Source organism: Pelecanus crispus, chromosome 4 (assembly GCF_030463565.1).
Source record: "Pelecanus crispus isolate bPelCri1 chromosome 4, bPelCri1.pri, whole genome shotgun sequence".
NCBI classification, from domain to species: Eukaryota; Metazoa; Chordata; class Aves; order Pelecaniformes; family Pelecanidae; genus Pelecanus; species Pelecanus crispus.
In genome coordinates, this window is record NC_134646.1 from 57,328,968 (window position 1) to 57,350,098 (window position 21,131).

A 21,131-nucleotide genomic window follows, 5' to 3' on the forward strand; every position below is an offset into this window, starting at 1 on the left:
AGTCAAGATACCATTCAAACTTTCACCAAAGTTTGTTGGGTTTAACCTTCTGCACTTAAATATAGCTATTTTAAATATCTGCAGTTTCATTCAATCATTTTCTTCCGAAATGACTGTCTTAAGAGACCTAGTGTGGGCAAGAATACCAGTCTAAAGATATAGCTGGCACTATGAAAACAGTTTTGAAAAATGGTTTTCATATGTTTACATATGTGTGTGGCTAGGTTCCTCAGCCCTTTTTCCTTGAATAGTTCACAGTATTATTCCAAACATTACTAACCAAGCATGACAACCATTTTAGGTTTTCCAGCATATCCTTTTCAGACAAAACAAAGTGAGAGGTTAGTTCTACAGGTAACTTTTAATGCAAGTCTTGAAAATTTGAGAAGATTCTGATATTCTTCCCTTCCCAATACATGTGATTGCATTTATTTACATATATTTTTACCTTTTGCTATACTTTTGCCAGTTACCCTTTTCATTCTTAAACAATAGCACAAATGCTTTATAGTCATGACACCTCACGAATACCCTCAGTTCGCCATTTATGCAAAATTAAAAAAAATTAAGCCTAAATAATTTTTTTTTTTAAAATCTTCTGGCAAGTCAGGATTTTCTCCTCATTTATTAATAGCTGTGCCTGGCAGAACACACCAAAGGTGCCGATACTCGTGACTAATCTAGGTGAAGTTCAAGTTAGCTGACAGGAGGTAATTTTCTTCAGTTCTTCATTCAGCTCTTACTCATCCCAGGTATCTCCATATTTATTTACTTTAACTAAAGAAAAGAAGAAAAAAGTAGTCACATATGACTTAATTTAACTGCAAAAGTTTATCTTAGTGCCAAAAAGTATGATGAAATGCATTATCATTTAAAGTGTGGAGTGGGGAGAGCATCAGTCATGGCCCAACAGTCATCTAATTAAAACTACTTTTGAATAAATGGGGAGAAGAGTTGTTAATCACTATTCTTTGATGAATTAATATCCAGTCAAGAGGCCTACTGTGCTAATTCCTGCTCTACAGAATTTGTAATTACTTTGAAACAAAATGTAACATGTGGATGAGACAAAGACAATTGGAGGAAACAGGCAAGGAATGTTATAATAAATAATGTGGCTACATAATCTAGTTACGTGCACAACTGGATGGATTCAGGACAGTTAAAAACTCGTTCAAAGACAAACAAAAAAAAAAATCAGTAATCCCTACTAGGAAACTACTCAGCCATTATTATTTGGCAGCTTCCTTTAGTATAGGAGTGAGTCAGAGAGTAAAAAAACCAGGGTACTGGTCTTAACGGATTTATTCCGAAGTCTGTCGTGCGTAACTGAACAACGACCAGAAAGGGAAAAGATGCTCTCTTGGAAGTGAGCTGCAAAGCAGCCTGTAACCGACTGCCATCACTGACAGGGTAAAGGATGGACCTACACGATCCAGTAGGAATGCTGACAACAGTCAGGCATCCCTTTAGTAATTAACCTGCAAGTAGATTTATAAGCCCACTATTTATTAATGCCAATCTGCAGTAGAACCAGTGGAATACAGCAGAATGTATGGTCCTTGTTTCAGCGAGATGCCAGCAAACTTCACAAAATGCACTGACAAATCTCTTTTAAGCCGACTGATACTGCAGTGAGGCACAACGAGAAGCTCTCTCAAAGTACAATTTGATTTCCATTTCTATTAGCCATGGCAGCTGAGCAGGCTGCGCTCCTTCCCTGGAAAATGGTCCAGTCCAGATCACTATGCAGGTGCACGTATTTGTACAGCTACAACAAACAGAGAAGGCACCAGCAGATCGAAGTTAGGGACTGCTTAAAACTGGTTTAAACACGGTTTGTTTTCCCTTATGTCCTTGCAACAGAGGGCAGGAACCACTGTCTCCTATTTGCTAGTCTGGTTCCTACGGCACAGAGATAAGAGGATGAACCAAGGGGTAATGACTCAGGATGTAGGAATAGGCATGCAAGAAGTAACATGTCCAGTGGGACAAAAGCAGCTAACATCAGTAGACCACAACATCAGTAGAATCTCTGAACTGTAGATTTAAATGTCCTTCCGCTTGTAAAACATTTCTGAACTTTTGTATTCCCTCCTTACTCTTTTTCCCTAAAAATACAGAGAGATACTCTTAAAAGTTTATTTATGAATCGCATGTGCTGCTCAGTGTATTTCTATTCTCAAAGCCTCAGTATAACCATCAAACGGGACACAGAAACATAACAGACAGAATGCAATATTTGATCAACATTTTATAGAGGTCTTTTACAGACCTCAAATAACTAAAAATAAAATGAGGAAGCATATTCTCATTTCACAGCCACAAGATTTGCCATGGAATATGGCAAAGTGTGCAGAATGCCGCTTAAGGTTTCTGTGTACAGTTTTCAAGTGACATGTCTAGGCTTTCTCTTTGTGGAAAAGTATCTTGAAAAAGAAACGTGTAAATCAATGAAGTGTCAGCTGATGGAATTTAGAAGCAATCTGAAACTGCAGCTTCAATGGTTTTTTAATGTCTCATCTGGCATAGTCACATGATAAGAAAAAAATACTTTTATCTTTGAAATAACAGATTTAATCATTACCCAATAATTGTTTATAATTTTTATTATTTCAAGACCATGTAGATCTGTCCAAAGACAGATGATCTGGGGAAAGTAATTCACAAGCATGAAACAGACTGACACTCTTAGGCAACACTGTTCCAAAGCTTACTATTACTGCTTCAGAACTTTTTGCATTAATATACTTTTCTATACTTACTACCACCTGTTATGCCTGATAGGAGATGTTAGCTATTCCTACAAATCTTGTTGCAATGTGATTGACAAGACTGGACACTGCATACAAACCCAAACGATTCAAGCTGACTAGTCCAGCAGTGCGGTAAATGATAAAACACTCCTCTTGCTGACACCGTTTTCACAGATGTCACACTAAATAAAAAAGCTCTGGAGCAAGCAATTATTAATTGCTTCTGTGCCTCCTTTTCAAAAAATCGACTGAGTCAAAAAGTTGACTGAATGGCATCTTATTGTCAGGACATCACATTCTTATTTTGCTGTGTGAAGTTTTGTTTTTCACTGTGAAAACAAATCTCGATATTGCTGCCAAATAACTGTTTCCTTCCTTTGAGTTTTAATGTAGAAAATTAACCTCTACAAACAATGCCTCTATAGAAATCCTCTAATACCACATGAAACAATTCATAAAAATAAATACCCCCCCTTTAAAAGCATCAACCATTTGCTCTATTTTGAGAGAACAATGGTATCTGAAACATACACCCCCTTCCATGGCTAAAACTCTTCAGTATAGCTCTGAGCTTAGAGAATTCTTTGTTGAAAGAGGTTGCTCAATATATTTAATAAACCGAAAGTTAGGAGATTTTCAGTCTGGCACCAAGCAATATGGCCGGAGTGGATGAATTATAATTTGCTACTGGAAGGTCAGTATTTTTGAAAAGAGAATTAATTTGAAATATGAAACTACAGACCACATCACACATGAGATACCTGCAGATACTGTAAAAATAAATTGCTTAAAGGGTAAGCAGAATTAAGTCATTTTTAACATTATTGCCAATATCTGAATTTTCTACATATTTCTGTAAATCAGTATATTACCTTCCTTAACTGGTTTTTCCTGTGAAAACTTGCTTGGAGTTTCTGCCTTTGGTGGCGCCATTACCTCATATGTCTCCCTGTGTTTATTCCTTAATTCCTCATATGTGATGCCTTTTTTTTTACGACTTTCTTCTGGAATTGGAGCAGGATCTGAAAACAAAACAAACACCAAAATACAAGAAATGGCACCACACACTAAAACGTGTCTACAACCTGTTCTAGAATGCCAGTTAATTACAGCTCAATCCCAAATGAAAAGGAGCATGACAGCTGCAATTCTAAATGCAACTGAGAATGTATGTGGTCTTTAATTAATCCATTCCTTTTATCCTTTTCATTTTGTCAGACTGCTTTGGAAGACTGGCACTTAACTCCTTTTCTTCATTTTACCCAATGGAAATCCTAACAACCATGTGTTGTTGATGGATAAAATAGTTCTGGTCACTTTATGTAAAATTTATGATAATAATACATCTCATATGATTTCACTTAGAGAAATCTAAGTGAAGCTCAAGGGTTTGCATTCAGGCTTCAAATTCTGCTTTCAAAGAATTAGGACTACATCCATCATATGTCATCTAATAAACGTTTTATCCTTTTATATACATTTATAATGCAAAATCTTCGTTCTATAATTAACGTTCTACCAACTATTGATATTTGCGATGAAGTGTAATTACAATTTCCTTGACACATTTACGTCTGATACTTTTACATAACTAAAACAGAGTTGCATGAAGGCGCTTTTTTGTGAAATAAAACCTTTTCCATAAAGGAGTTAAAAAATCCAAACTAATTCAAAGTACGAAACTTTGCATTTGACAATAACTTCCTCCTCTGTGTACCAGAGAGACCCAAATTCAGCATCGTGTGTTTCCCCTGCAATAGCTGAGGACAGAGTTCATACTGGAAGGAGGGGAACAGCTGCACAGAACAGTACTTGAAAACCATTTTAGTTCTCTGTGAGAAAATCAGCTGTTGCTGGACAGAACACAATACGCATTCAGTTCCCAGAAGATTTAAATGTTTGTCACATTATAAAAAACAGTTTAATGTCACTGAATTATAGTAGTATACAGTTACAGCACCACTGCTGGTGAAAACGAAATAGCCTCAGAAAGATTAGCAGACAAATGATAGAGACTATGGTTTATTTAGTGCAGTGAAAGGATGGCATATTCACCTCAAAAAAAAAAAAAAAAAAGAAAAAAAGAACTTCAAGTCAGGCTGAGTTTTCTGCAGGTTTAGTTTCACAACAGATTAAACATTTTAAGTTAATTTACAATCTTTATTTGCAATTAGAGCTACAAAACACAAAAAAAACCCTGAATTTAGTTTACAGTTAGAATACAAAATAACACATATATTTACCTTCTGTGTAAAAACAATTCTGGGCACTTCAAGCTGTTTCGTTCAAAACCACTATACTGTACCATGTATGTTTGCATGGGATGAAAACAAATACTTCTCTTGCTAAACTATGCAAGAGAAAGGCAAGAGTCTTTGTACTACAAACTGCTAAATATTACGACAAAACACACCTTGAACAGTGTAATCAGTAATTCCTGTAGGTGAAGATTCATTCAGGGAAGCACTGAATGGAACGGGTTCATAACTTGAGAGGGCTCTATCTGTTGAACTATAATCATCTGAATAGCTAGAAGAAAGTGGGAATTCAGGTCTTGGAGAAGAGGATTCAGTAAATGACTGAGAAGACATGTCTGAAAACTCAGATTTCCGACTGGAACGGCTGAAAAATAATACAATTAAATATTAAATACAGAAATACTGAAGTTAAAAATGGAACTATAAGAACACTGTGCAGTTCAAGAAAATATTCTTTTATTTTAAATGGTTTAGTTTCCCTCATGAATTATCGTCTTAAAAAAAAGTTTGGGGTGTTTTTTTTTTCTTTTATAAAAACTCTTCCCTTCCTCCCAGAAACTTAACTCATACCTGAAAATCTCCAGAACATAAGACAAAAGAGACAAAGTATTTTGCACTTTACAAGACAAAAACTGACAATCCCTTCCCCTAGGGAGTCTTCAGACAGAAAAAACACATCAGACACAAATAGTACAGGGTGTGCCTATGTAACTAGCGGTAGCATGAACTATAGTTATTTTTAAAGGTCTTTTAGGAAGAATTTGCAATTTAAAACCCTTCGTCATTAGAAGCTGCTGTAATTGATCAGTACGGACCAGCAGAAGGAGAATGAAGAGCTATCTTGGGGAAATCAAATTAGAAAGTTTTATTGAGTTGCTGAATTCAGCAGAAACATTAATGAATTTTCTCTCTTCAGAGAGAGAGGAAGGTAAGATCATATGAAGAATATTCTGGAAACTGATGCCTGATATTCTAAAGCATTCATTACATACTCAGAATGACCCTGCAAACGACTACACAATATGTCTAAGAATGCCACCACTTGGTGCCACTAGAATGTGTCTAGCGTGTTTATTAATTTTTTACTTTAAATTTCTGATTAGATGTACTTTTAGTTTCATATGAAAAACATTTGCAATTAGTCTTTGTTTCATTCTCACAATAAATGTACAGAGCTAAGCCATTTTATTGCCTCAATTATATTTTTAAAGTATATGCAAACACAGCTTTAAAGAACTCTCTCATCTTTTAGCTCCCTACCTATTTTTAACTGCAAATCAGTATTACCAAAGTACATTAATTAGTAGAGGTATAATGACCACGAAAATGTAATGATTTCTGTTGCTGGCTTAAAAGAGTAGCATGTATGGACAATAATGCAATTTGAATGAATTTAAATTAATCAAATTCAACCAAGGGAAGAAAAAAAAAAGGAATTTATCACTTAGGAAATAAAATTTTACAGATACAGAAGAAAGGGCCATTAAAGGTTGAAGGTGCAGATGATGGCATTTAAACAGGTCCTCACCTAGAGTAAACACAGTTAATGATCATGACAATTTCTTAGTAGAAACTGGAGGGGGGGTGAAGGGACAAGTCCAGCTCCAGTTCAGCTGAGTTTATACAGTAAATGTATAAAGTGGTAATTCCTAAAATTATGTTTGATGCCATAAAAACGTAAACATTTCAGAATAAAGGTAAATCTTGCAGACAAAACTCTCATAAATCTGAATTTATAAAGTAATTAAGAATTTAATCAAGTCCTTTATAAACATTTAACAAATCTTAGCACATATGTAGCAGGACTACTACTCACTATCCAAACACTATTCTCCCAGTTTTGAATCAAGGGTTCAAGTGAGATATTCCGAAAGTAGTTTGCAATTAAAAACCACTTGAGGTAGAAAACATTTTGGAACAAAACAGGAAATAGTTTTAAGAACCTGATGAGTTTCTCACATGTACAGCATAATGCTGTTACAGATGTAAAGGACTTAAACAAACAGCACTAAGTTTGACCACCATGCTTCTTCCTGCACTGATATTGTTTACCAAGCTCTTTCCTTTGATAAATACTTAAATCATTTCCACCCTCTTCCTAATTCAATCAAACTAAACTATGGGAAAAAATTCCAGAACGTAACACGATTTTATTTCGGTTAACTTAGTTTACTTCTAAACTAAGGAGGCAACTTCTGCTGTCACACTAGTGTAAATAAATTCCACGGGAAAACACCACCTTAATTTACAAGGAATACATTTTGCTAAGTAAAACATTTCATTTTTTTTTTTACTCCGCAAAGCGATCAGTTGTACATAAAGACCTCAAAATGTTTTTTTTGTATGTTTTATAGCTGGCCAACTGATACGGATACAGCTTCCTGAAAGTGGTAGATCTGGGGTAATAGAGGAAAGAGGGAAGGTGCAGCTCTGAAGGTCTTTGAAAGTTGCAGATGTAGCCTTGTTCTGTTAGTGCTTAAAATGTCCTATTCAAGGATAAATTTTACATTTAAAAGATAATTAAATTCTTACTTATGTGAACTATGCCTCTGAGCTTGTCGTAGAACATCTCCTATTGGGGAATCCTTCAGTTTCTTAAATTTCTCGCTACAAATTGGCAAGTAGGATATCTTTCCAGCCAGGTATCCACACATTCCAGCAACTTTTTTAAAAGAAAAAAAGATAGTTTTATATGCTGCATCATAACATTCAACACAGTTTTAAAATAATCATTTCAAATAAATTACACAGTATCTTGAATAAAAGAAAAAACCCGGTTTAGATCAAAACCAAAAACATGCAGTAATCATCTCTCTGCTTCTTTTGCAGACAAAGGGTACTAAAAACAAATGCAACAGCTGAACAGACATAGAGCAATGATTTAGACATGGCATGAGGATCAGACGATTTCAGCTAGTCCTTGATGAATGAAAAGTGACAAAAAAAAGAAAATAATTGCAATCAGTTTTTCCCCAAGATACAGAAATAACAATTAACTATCAAAGATGATACAAGTCAGGAATAAACAAAGGTAGTAAATTCTGCTAATTTAATCCATCAGAACAGTCTGATCTTGAAAAGGCTTTCACTAGTATGAAGGGAAGTCTAAATAAACTTAGGATGAGGCTCAGTATCTTCTGAAGAGGATTCTATGATATGGTTGCCAGAGGGCAAACAACTGAATTAGCTGAACCCTCGTAATCTCTAGGCAAATGCTTCCAATTTAGTGCATGAGGTATTTTCATCTGCTAGACAGGACATAAGAATAAAAGATCACAACAGTTCTTTCTGGGCTTAAAACTGATTATTTCCATCAACTGACTCCTTCAAGTTTTATGAGTGGGTCAGAGTATGAAGGAGCATGAAGGATTCAATGGCAATTAACAGAAGTTTTGTTGTTGACTTTGTAGGAGAAAAGGACTAGATCCTTCTTTCATATGCAACAAGTATTTTCTAAGTACAAAGACTAAAGACTCTCAATCACCTTTCAGTCAGGAAAAAGTTAATTACCAATGACATTACTCCTCTGAGGTCCTCACACTGTAGATTACATTGCCTGGGAATCAATATAACAGGGGATTTTATCCTACCCTGCCGGCTCTGGTACTGAAATCGTGCTTCCTGTTCTAATGTCTGTATTTTCAAAAGGAGGTTAAAAATCCTTTTCCAAGGGAAAAAGAGAAGAACAGCCACAACTATGAGTGAAGTTTACAAATGAGAAATGTAAGGGTTTAGCTGTTTAGCAGGTCAAAAAAATCGGAAGACACCTCAAACGCTATGAATATGCACAGAGGGGAAAATTACAAGCCCCTATAAGGAAACATGGCCCAACAAGAATTCAAACTAAATATTTAGCAAAATAAAGCTAAGCAGCAAAGGTGATTAACCTTTGGCATAAATTACATAGAGAAAAGTCTCCTTTTCTGGAGGCGTTCCAGCCAAGAAGAGTGGAAGGATCTCTCTGGAAGATGTTTCACCCAAAGTAATTATTGACTAAAATATTTGGTTTCTCTTATTAGAGAACTAACAGCCAGATGATCCACAATTTCAAAGTTAGCACAGTAAATTAGATATTGTTGCTCTCTGCTTCTTCTGTATTCACTGTGACAAGACCTTAGAGAAGCTGAGAGAGATAAAAGAGGCCAGGTCGCACTGCAGGCTAACATGAAGTAGGGCATATGGACCTTACCCTTCTTTGCCAGAGAGGGATAGAGGACCAATAGCTCTGTGCTATGTTGAAGGGGATGCTGTCAATGGAGCGTATCAGGCACGACTAACTATAAGTTCCATTACATTGTCAGAGTGCCTAGAAGACTACTGAGAAAAGTTACAAGTCATTCCTATAGGCAGAAGAACATTCTGGAATCTGAAAATTCCTATCTAGAAAATGAAACACCTCTCAACTTCCAGATAAAGCCAAGATGGGCAAAGCAGGGAAAGATGCAAGACGGAGACTAAAAAAACCGTGACTCGACTATGTTAGTTAGGTATAAAAGACCAATTACTGTAATCAAGCATAGATACTCTTCAGAAAAAGAATCTAACAACCACAAGTGACACACACCATTATCAAAGACACACTATTGTAGTCAATAGATGCAGAAGCAGTATGCCTTGATCAGTGACACCAGAAAAACAAGAACTGTCTTGACCTGTCTTACTGTTGTTCAACATCAGCTAGCTATGAGCTAGCAGCGGTGCCTGGAATTGCATATGCTCTTCTTTCAGAACTCAAGGAGGGGAAAAAAAACCCAAACCAAAACACAACTGTACTGCTTCCTTTAATCAGATTTCACTGCAGGAGGAATGTGCAGTTAAATTATGAGACATAATTTGGACCTGTAAACTATGTCCCTGGCAATAGCTTTCAGGAAGATCCTGTAGACAGTAGGGGCATCTGACCTAAACAATATGAGGATGAAACAAAAACTGCTTAACTCAGGCCTACACTCCAACTATGTCCCAGAAAAATCCCCGTATTTAAAATGCACATAAATCACGTGAAGTTACCTACTGAAAAACAACCAAAACACACGCTTTATGGAAAATTCTTTTAGTATAAAATGAAAGTCCGTATGCCTGCCAGTGTACATCAAAAAGAAGCAGCCAGAAGTCCTTTGGCTTATATCCTTAACATCAAAATAGTTTGTCCGGTCCAGCTGCTCTTTATTTTTTCCCTTGATTTCAAAACTTAGTTCTATTAAATAGGAGGAATGTAGCCCTTAACTAGAAATGTGTAGGAGGTGTCACGGAAATAGTAATTCTATTACTTATTAGAAACGTTTGTGTTATAACATTGTTTGGCATTCAAAGAAAGCAAGTAGAGTTTAGCATAAACAAATGGCAGCCCTAGTCTCTCACATTCATTTATCTGTTTAAACAACACTTCCTTCGCCACAAATCATGAGGTTTACCCTCTTTCCACTGAAGTAAACTGTAAGAGTAACTGGCTGTATCTGGGCAGATTGGCAAGATGGCAACTTCCTGTTTTACTGTCATGTATTACATTGAAAAGGTTAATTTATTAATTTATTTTTGATTATACTTAATCCAAAATCATTCACATGAAATTGCTGTTTTCCTACAATTGTACATACATAATGTCCAGGAAAAAAAGGCACTAAAATAGCCTGAATGGGACAAGTGATATGCATGAATAAAGACCTTCAAATTAGGAAGGGAGGGGTGGGTGTACTCTGGCAAGAGTAATTTGAAGTAAGCTTGTACAGCATCTATTTACAACATTTGTTTTTCTCTTAAACTCTTACATTACACTTGTCAAGCACATTTCAAATCTTACAGTTTTATGGAAAGCCTATAGACAGAACTTGTCCACAACACGCTGCACAAATTCAAAGATGGTGAATAAATGAAATGCTCTACCTCTTGACATTCAATAGGTTCTTGCGGTATGAGATGTTGCAGTTAAGAAACATAGCTAAAAAGCTGCTGACTGATAGAATTAACTGCAGCAAGGTGAAACTTACTCATCGGATATGTCAGATCATTTACTCCTATCTTCAGGCACAGCTGTACCGATGTAAGCATCTATTCTATGATTCTGAAGTGCCAGATTCTCCACTTGGGTAATCCTGGTTATACATACAAACTGGGGTACGAAAGGCTGGAGAGCAGCCCCACGGAAAGAGATCTGGGGGTTTGGGTTGATGGCAACTTGAATGTGAGTCAACAGTGTGCCCTGGCAGCCAAGACAGTCAACCGTGTCCTGGAGTGCACCAAGCACAGCATAACTAGCTGGTCAAGGGAGGTGACTGTCCCACTCTACACTGCACTCGTGCAGCCCCGCCTTGAGTAGTGTGTGCAGGTTTGGGTGCCTCAATATAAGGACATCAAGCTATTAGTGTCCAGAGGAGGGCAACCAAGACAGCTTGGAGAAGAGAAAGCTGAGGGGTGACCTCACTGAGGTCTACAACTTCCTCAAGGGGGGCAGTGGAGGGGGAGGTGCTGATCTCCTCTCTCTGGTGGCCAGCGATAGGACACAAGGAAATGGAATGAAGCTGCGTCAGGGGAAGTTCAGGCTGGACATTAGGAAGAGGTTGTTCACTGAGAGTGTGGTCGCTCAATGGAACAGGCTCTGCAGGGAAGTGGTCATGGCACCAAGCCTGTCAGAGTTCAAGGAGCATCTGGATGACGCTTTTAGTCATATGGTTCAGTTTTAGGTAGTCCTGCGAGGAGCAGGGAGTTGGACTTGACGATCCTTATGGGTCCCTTCCAACTTGAGATATTCTATGGTTTTATAATTCTATATAGTGGACTCACAGTGAATCAGCCAGCTAGTCTCATGGCAATTACATCTGCGTAACAGACTCCAGAACCTAAGGCACAAATACAAGCTAAATTGATATGTAGCTTTTACTTACATGCAACTTTCGTAAAAGAGCCAAATCTTGAGCTATCTCTTAGAACACCTGAAAATGAGGATCAAAGTAATTACTAATAAGTTATTAAGAATTAAGCTGAAAAACATCAACTGTAGTTATGTTTGTAGGTAGCACGTTACTCTTTTACACTTAACGTTGAAGAAAATTCAGCAAAACCTAACATCTGAATTCCCCATAAAATTATAAAGATCTAAGAACTACCTCTTTAATCATATCACACACAGTATTACTATACAACTATAGAATATACTGTTCCGTAATCACTGAGATATTGTATTTGTTGAACAACAGAAAATTAATATGAATTTGATTTTAATTTAAAGTTTTGTTCCTTCTTTAGTTTTAGGAACTGCAAGTCATGTAGCTGACAAATCTGAACTTCTTTTCATTACAAGCAGATTAGACATTATATTATTACAGTAAGATTATTAACAGCAGAAATATATTTCATCTGAGCAAATCCAAATTAACCCGAAGTATGTTTACACTTTACCTTTCCTAATTAGGAAACTAGTAGCAAGCATGCTCACTGCAGCCAAAGGAAAAGCTGTGAAGAAGAAGAAAAGTTGCTTAAAATATTATTTTCAGTATTTTCAATCACATTTAACAAAATATGCAATAAAATAACAGTTGCTAGGCCTTACCAAGCTCATTTGTATAAGAATATATCTATAATTAACAAACTGTATACAAGTTATGAAACTTCTCAATTCCAGTTTTGAAGACCTACTACAAATTATGCAGTACTGGTTAATGAGTCATCCTGTCTTTGTCAGACTTCATGCTTCCTACAATACAAAAGCCAATGCCAGATAGGATAAAGCTCTAAGGACAAGATTCCAGGTCTAGCTACAACTGCTACAGCATCCAGATGCAGAACTTTAAACCAGAGAAGCATACACACTTCTTCAGGATGGAAGGCAAGTTACACAGAGGCCAGTGCCTCTAAAAATTTTTGATAATCGAAGTCTTGATTTTGTTTTAACATAAGAACTTCAGAAAAAGTCTAACTCTTATGGAGATGTAGACTACATTGATTAAAATTAGGTAACCTGTTTTATTCACCAGCAAATTAAAGAACAGGGCAGCTTTTTCTGTAGCTTACGAATCAAACTATACAACTCAGGGGTCGGGTGAGGAATGCAGAGAAGATGACAAACATGGAATAGCATTACTGCCTATTGCAATCAGCTTAATAGTTCCTGTCAATGTTTATCACACTGAAAGAGTTCAGGTGGCAGGAAGCATTTGAAGATGGCAAGAAACCAAAGGGATGCTTATTTCAAGCAATGATAATTACGATATTGGGAAGATTAACTTTGAAACTGTTCGTAGACCACTTTCTTGTCATAGACAAGACCACCATGCCAACACAAGATACAATGACGGTGAAATAACGAACGTGACAGAAGACTAAAGTTAATTACATTTAAGATTTAGATGTGTCATAATGAAATTACATTTTAAGCAAGCCTGAAAACGTAGAGGTTACAAAAAGGCTCAATTACTTTAACTTTACCTAGGGGAGAAATTTTTGCAACAGCACTAGATGTTTATAACTGTTTTGATGCACACAGTCTGCCAATTAAGTCCATATTTGAAGATAAATGGTATTTTCTACCATTTGGACAGCACAGTATTAAAACATACCTTGCAAACTAAGAGTTTATTCCTTCACAAATTCTGAGGGGTCTAAACTAGGTTAGGAGACCAACCAGCATTTTAGGGTAAATATGACTGGATGTCACTTTTAAGAAAAAGTATTGGCTCCTTGCTTCTCAAGAAAGATTACAGTAATACTTCAAAATAGAGAATAAAATCTTCCAATCTATTAAACATGAAAACCCTGATGCTTTTAGAGATTCCAGACCTAGATTTTCCAAATTTAGAGTTCTAGATTTCCTGAGATATAGAATGGCAGTGCAGATTTGAAGCTATATTGTAAAAGAAAACAAAACAAGTGTGTGTGTGTAAAAGAAAAAAAAAAATCCAAAAGAACTTATTACAGCGGACTTTAGTCTAACCCTTAGAGGTTTGAAATGATTTATAGGCCCAACACAAACATTCCAGACATCAAAGACAGGTTACGCACTTTAGTGGAAACAGCTGCTAGTATGTGAGCATAAAAATGACCTAAAATGCTAACTAGAAATTAAAAGCAATATGTAAATGAAAATTCGGTTCATAAATAAGTAGTAATATGAATAATTATTCAAGTGTAGAAAAAACCAAAAGCAGCTTAATAAATCAGAAAATATCAATGGTTTTCACTGCTATGGGCAAAAAGTACTTTTTCTGCTTCAGGAACAGAATAAATCCTAGGAAAAATAATGGAAGGCTGATATATCAACAGCACGTAATTAAGGATGGGAATGTAATGTACCCTAGTCAAAATGGGTTTATGGGAAAAAGTCATATCAGTCTGGTTTGATTTTGTTAGCGAGATTAAAAGTGCAAAGGATAAAACTGCAGATTGTAATGTGAATTTTTACAGTATTAGAATTTATATTATATGATGATGTGATTAAAAATTAGTAATACCAGTAAAGCATCTATTAAACTGAATTAGGAAATGACTAGCAACCGTTTCTGAAACAGAAGCTGTCAATAGAAACTACTGCAAAACAGAGAGGGTTTGTAAGAACTGGTAAAAATTGGCTACAGCTTGAAATTTGAATAAAGAAACTGAAAAGAATATCTGTGAATAACAAGAAGTTATACTGTAAAAAGTGAGGATGTCAGGGCAGTCATACAGGCTGCGCCACAGGCAGCGCGTACCTCTTGCAAACGCGTGTTCAAATAATATGTATTTAATACAGCGAATACAACAACCTAGGTACAGGTAACACAGAACAATGAAACAAAGACAGGACACCTAGGAAACAGTGATGGACCCTAGGCTCTCCCAGTGATTAAACAGCACAGTACACAACTCCTGAAAAAAATCTCTCAGTTACTGTTGTAGCTCCCTGAAGTGAAATTACTGAAGAAACCAATCTGGGGCTTCTCAACAATACCTTCATGTTGTTTCTTCAGTCTCTGTATAAAGATGAACAGGGCACCAAGTTACACTGCCAATCAAGAACTCACAGCAGAACACCTCAAGAAGAACAAACAACTCCCCCCCCATCTTGTCTTCCAGGAGAGAGATTATCCGTAAGCCATAACCAATAGTCATCTTACTACTAATGAACCTGACTCTTTTGACTTATAAAAATGTAAGGAAAATAGCTAGATTTTAGCAAACAAGCTGAAGGTTTCCAAGTATTTGAGTAAAAGTGGGAGAATGCCAAAGCAACGGAGAAAGATAAAGCGGAACTTTGTATTGTTAATTCAAAATCATAACGCCTTAGAAGTTGCCCCTGAAAGTACTGGCTGCCAGGAGAAATCAGAGCCCCAGTGTGCTAAATTTAGCAAATCAGCTGCTAAATTCTTCATCCGTCCTGGTTTCTGCTAAGCCACCTAACAGCAGCAGGAGTAATCTACCAGTGTGTGATAAAACAGTGGGTAACAATCACATCAGAAGGCTTGGTCAAACCTCTTGACCAGGTGTACAAAAAAAATGGTATGTCTCGAACCTTTGGGCTACAGAAACAATGTTAAGAAGTAATGTCATCAATTCTCAATGTTTTGTGAAAAAAAACCCAACATAACCTTGATATTGCAAATAAATTAAGATGAGACACAAAGTATTCTGTGAAAACAATGGAAGTTTATTATTCCTGTATACAAGCTGTAGTACAGAAATTGTTACTGACTGCAGAATTTTAGCTTTCATTTACAGGGAAAAAAGCCCAAACATCTGGCCATGCACAGACACTGAAATTTTCTCCAAAAATCGAGCTGAGCGAATACTTATGTTGTTCTCTTCACAAGTCTCCAGAAAGATGGAAAGCAATGGTTCTAAGCTAAACTATTTTATTCTTGCATTCTAAAGATAACAACAAAAATTGAAACAAGAAATGTAGAAATAACAAAAGAATATTCAGATACATAAATAAACCAGATATTCCATTAATTGTATCTATTTTCAGACTTTTAATGAATATATTTGTTTAAAATATGAAGGGATCTTGTTATAAAGCATAAACCGTACAAAATATGTTGTACCTTTTACAAAATTCCTGTCCTGCAAATTCTTAGTAAATGTAAATCCTACATGGATCAACATTTACTGGGATGGAATTTTAGCTTGTTAATGAACTGTTGTGATACACTGACCCGGGCCTGCCTTCCTTAACGCCTCAGACAACAACAAAAACTAAGGGAGGAAGAAAAGCAAACCAAGTTTACCAGCAAACTGAACTTACCTCTATACCGGGCACTCTCTTCAGCACATTCCTTGAGGAGTCGTCTTTCCTCCTCTGTCGGCACATAAGGCTTAGGTACTTCCCTCTTTCATTAGGGAAACAAATTAGAAAAGAATGAGCATAAGAAAGGTTTGGGGGGATCTTTCAATTAAAAACATTGTCTAACTCTCACACCTTTCAGTGCCTGTACTTTCACAAAGCTATACGTAAGGAAACGGCGCCTTTTGTCTATAAATGTCACATGAACTATACCATGAAAAAAATCCAATGCTTCTACAAAACACATGAGAGAGCAGAAAGTATTTTGTGCACACTCGAATCCCCACTCAGTCCACTCCTTTTTCTTCAGAAAAGCCTGCTTTGGTCCTTGCAACCAACCTTCCAAACGGATGAATTCTGACAATTCATTAAATCCCTTTTTAAAATATTTGTCAGGGGTTTAATCACACGATGCGTGCTGTCCGTTTACATGCGTATACCGAGTGAAACCCGGCCAGCTGTTTTGCCAGCAGGTGGGAAGCTTCTCCCAGGGGAGCGTGACCCTCTCCTGCCGCAAAAGGCGTGCGACCAGGCACCCTGCCAGACCGCCGACCGGGAGAAGGGCGGGTGGGAGAAGGCCGCCGGGGCTGGGGAGAGCACCCCCTGCCGGGACCGCCCTCCCCCGCCACGAAAGGCCGCTGGAGAGGCCTCAAGGGCACCGTCCCCGCGGCTCCGCAGGCCGCCGGGGAGCTCACGGCAGGGGCGGGCGAAAGGCTGACAGGAAGCCCCGCTCCCCGGCCGCGGAGGGCGTGCGCAGGCCCCGGGCCTGCCCGCCTCCCCCTCAGCAAAAACAACCCCAAGCCCCACCGGGCTCCCGCACAAGCGGTTTCCCCACAGGCAACGCCGCCGTAGCGAACGACAGTACCTCGGCCGCTTCGCCGACCTCCCCGCCGCCGGGACCCTGCCCGGCCTCCATGGCGGGGCGGGGAGGGCAGTGCGAACGATGGCTGACCCGGAAGTGGACGCGGCGTTGTTCGCCGCCCTGGCTCCGTGCGCATGCGTGGAGGCGGCGGAGGGGCAGGTCCGGGGGGGGGGCGCCCGGCCCCGTTAGGTGTCGTTAGGCCCCGGGGCTCCCGCTCACGGCCCCTCCTTAGGCCCGCTCTCCGCGGCCTCCCCCTGTGCGGAAACCCGGCGGGGAGGCCCTGCGGGCGGGCCTCGGGGTGGGCCGTGAGGGCCGCGGTGCTGCCGTAAACGCTGGCGAATTCGGGGCCGTGGCCGAGGGCCCTGTGTTTATTGGGGTTCAGCAGCGGCGTGTCCTCGCTGGGAAAGTCGAGCGAGGGCGGTGGAAGGAGCTCGAGTTAACAGCTGGGGCTCAGAGCATTCATTTCGAGAATGTTTCCTTCCTGTGCTTTATCTTGTTTCCTGCCTGCTTAAAGAATGCCACCCTCTCATACGTTTGAGAGCAGGCATTGCTTCAGAAGTGGTGAATCCCTTTAAAGGTAATCCTTACACGCTTGGTTTTGTTTTGCACGGTGTTAATGCGTGCGTTGGTACTTCTCGGCTTTGTAACCGACTCGCTGGTTTTGATAAATGGTAAAAAAAAGCTTTTACCTGCCCACGCCTAGCTTGAACGTTAGGTATGTTGCCAGTAGGTACGTTAACTGGTCGCTAAAGATACGTGGCCAGAATTGACTAAAAAGAAAGGATGCCTGTTACCCAAAAAAAAAAGTTTATTTGAATTAGGACCAAGCAAGGACCTGGTGGGCAACTGTCTGAACTTGAAAGTGGTAGAGGTTTGGTGGTTAGGATTGTACTGAAGTGGGAGATTAGAAGGAGTCGGTCTGCTTGCCTCTAGCTAATGCTGTTGAAGTGGCAGCACTAGTGGATGCTTGCAGTTTATCAGAAATCGGGAAGAGCTGAGGAAAAAATAAAAATATATTTTTAATAGTGCAATGTATGCTGTGGCGTTTTCTTGTAAACATTCAGTATGGTGGCTTGAATGCACCACATCCTGATCTGCCTCTACTTGCCTGGAATGCACCACTCCCTTTCAGCCTTTCCTGGAGCAAGCCATTGTCTCTTTACCCTGGAATTCAAGCAAAGAGGCTTAAATTGCTGCTGTCTGATGGCTGTACAAAAAAAGACCATGCCTGAAGATAGGAGAGGGAAGGTTTTAAGATATTGAACGTGTCTGAAATCAGTAGGGAATGTGGATGCAAAATGTCTGAAATTAGCAGAGAATGCAACTATAAAAGGAACACTGGTGAGCATGCGAAGGACCTAAGACAAATCGACTAAGGAGTGTGTGTAAAGTAACAGGTTTGGCTGTCTGGAGTGGCCAGCTGCACCAAGAAAGCTGTAGAGGAGGGTGGTTTCTGAGTATTGGATTCTTGAAAAAAGCTGGAAGGATAGAACCAGAAACTCTGTATTGTGGGATGTTAATTCATAGCTTTCATCATGCAATAAGAAGTTCCTGATTTCCATGAGATGGCTCTGCCTGATAATGTGGATTACTTCCAGTTTTCATCTCTGCCAATCACCTGGGCCCTCCCTAATGAAGCACTCTCCAATACATGGACATCAATTATGCACATTACTAATCGGAAAGCAAAAGATTTTGGTCTCATCGGCTCACAAGAGTTTTATTTATGGGACTATAGCACACTTACCTAGGCAATTTATTTCATGCTCCTTCCCACTTGTCTTTCAGCATATTCTAGGCAAAGAGTACAATGGTTTGTGAAAGTGTGCGTTTTTGTAGGGTAGGACATGTTTATGGGCTGCACCTTCTCTAAACATGGAGCTTCAGTGGGAAGGAAATGGGTATCGGTCTCCTTCACTGAAGAAAATGATGACTCTGAGCTGTTGTTTTGCCCCTCCATTGTAAAATTAATAGTTATCTATTCAGTTTCCTCACTTCACTGTCCCCAAGTCCCTTAGACTTCCAACGTGGAAAAAAAGAATTAAAATCATACAGCGAACCAGTGAGCTTACCATCCTTTCAAAAATCTTACCTAATACAGTCTACTTATGAGATACTCAAAGGTACTTAAAAGTTTCACCTGGCCACATAGATCCATTTTTTGGCTTAGAACTGCAGTTGTATGGCCATATTCAGCAGGGATGGTAGAGCATATCCAGATCCTTGGCACTTTGTTGTCAAGCCTTTTTTTCTGAAGTTCACCCATAGAAAGAAATCTTAACAAGGACACTCTTGTTGACATCTGGTCTACTTCTACCACTTCCTTTATACTCGTGCCATCTTTCCTGCAATTATTGAGAACTTCAGTTTAAAATCGGTGATGGTATGGTCAAGTCCTTCTGATGCATTACATAAAATCTTGTCCTTGGGCAAGGCTTAAGGCTAGCCTTTTAACCCCTTTCTATAAATCTAATCTCTTGAATACCGTTTTCCCTACCTTCTCATTTGACAAGGTACCATTATTCAGTATGGTATTTTTGTTTAAAATTCTCTGCACTAGAGTAGTCCTTTAGAGATGACGAGGTAACATTATTTCTCGGGGAGTTTTGAGCTGTCTGTTTTAATGACACACACAATGACAGTCTGATGTTTCAGCAGCTGTTTTCTAATTGCTAGTTTGTGTGTGTTTTTAAACATGTAAAATCTACAAAACTGATAGATAATTTGTAAAGAGGAATAGCATAAACATGTATTTTTGCACTGCTTCAGGAGCCAAAAAGTTCTTTTTAGATGTATTACAATTAATTTATCTATGATGCTAACCTCTTTATCTTTTATGACTTAGTATCATCCAAGAGTGAGGAATATATTTGAGATTCAAATACTGTAATACTGAAACTTGATATTTAACCTTCAGAAATTTGAAATGATTTCTTTTGAAGGAGTTGCCTCAAAGAAAGAAAAAAGAAAACTTTAGAAAAATAAGATTCCCTTAAAATGAACTGATTACTTATGTAAGAAGTTGGTAGGTGTGAAAATCGGATGGTTTCTAATTGCAAAACAAAAGTCACCGGTGAATATTCAGAACTCTTGAAGCTGGAGCTCAAGAATTAATTGGGTGAGTTGTGTGTAGGCTGTCAAGTGGTTTAAAAGCTTATCTTTTGGATAAATTCTTCTTCATCCCCTTGTTCAACAGTTAGTGACAGGCTTTATACAGATCCACTGCAAAACAAAGAGTTGGCTTAACATGTAAGTTTAGTTTTACAATATTGCGTAAGACATAACTGAAACAAGTAGATGTGTGAAAGAGTTGGAGTATATGCTGATCTGGTAAGGAAAGTCTCCAAAATAAGTACTGGAAGTTTATGTGCTTGAGTACATAGCTGGAATGGTGATTATTTTGTTGTTGTTGTTGCTTTTTGCTTGGCATTCTGGACAATAGAGTAAAACACAACAGCTGAGAGCCGCTGATTCTTCAGTGGCTGCCAAGAGTTAACGGGACTGTATTTGGAAAAACCACTCTCTCCCTAATGAAGAAATAACAGAGCTTCATACCAAAAAAGAGCATTGTTGTAACTACTACAACTGGTGGCAAACAAAGAATCAGTTATTTGCCTGAAGCATTGTGGCACATCAGCAAGAACCAAGAGTGGGTGTCTTTGTGGAGCCCATACTCAAAGCCTCAATTAGTAAGGACTTCACCCACATTGATAGTAATTACTACTAATAATAACTGGTACTGTAATGTACTTTGAAAAGTACTTTACATGTTAACTAATTCTTAGGGCTGTTTTGTAAAGCAGGCAGATAACAGTCAGGAGAATCTGGGTTCTGAAAGTGGTATGTTTGTGCATCCTGTAAAGTTCAGGGTTAAATACCAGTGGTCTGATTTTCATTGGCAGTGAGGTTCAGCTGCTCTTGTTTCAATTAATCATGGATGTATATGCATTTATTGGGAAGATTGGGCTGAGCTCCTAACTTGGGATAACTTCAAAATCAGAAGC

General features: G+C 38.4%; 1 protein-coding gene across 2 annotated transcripts; it reads right to left on the bottom strand.

Annotated features, from left to right (window-relative positions):
• Positions 1 to 342: 342 nt before the first annotated feature.
• LOC104025156 (OCIA domain-containing protein 1) lies at positions 343 to 17,208 on the bottom strand. Of its 2 annotated transcripts, none has more exons than XM_075708917.1 (8): positions 17,131 to 17,208; positions 16,227 to 16,311; positions 12,410 to 12,463; positions 11,896 to 11,943; positions 7,547 to 7,676; positions 5,170 to 5,378; positions 3,629 to 3,778; positions 343 to 777 (listed from the first exon to the last, which is right to left on the bottom strand). In XM_075708917.1, the coding sequence occupies exons 1-8, from the start codon at positions 17,179 to 17,181 to the stop codon at positions 740 to 742; spliced, it is 765 nt and encodes a 254-aa protein (XP_075565032.1). In that variant the 5' UTR covers positions 17,182 to 17,208; the 3' UTR covers positions 343 to 739. The 2 variants fall into 2 exon arrangements, with proteins under 2 accessions (XP_075565032.1, XP_075565031.1); XM_075708916.1 differs by lacking the exon at positions 17,131 to 17,208 and adding an exon at positions 16,479 to 16,738.
• Between the last annotated feature and the right edge of the window lie 3,923 nt (positions 17,209 to 21,131).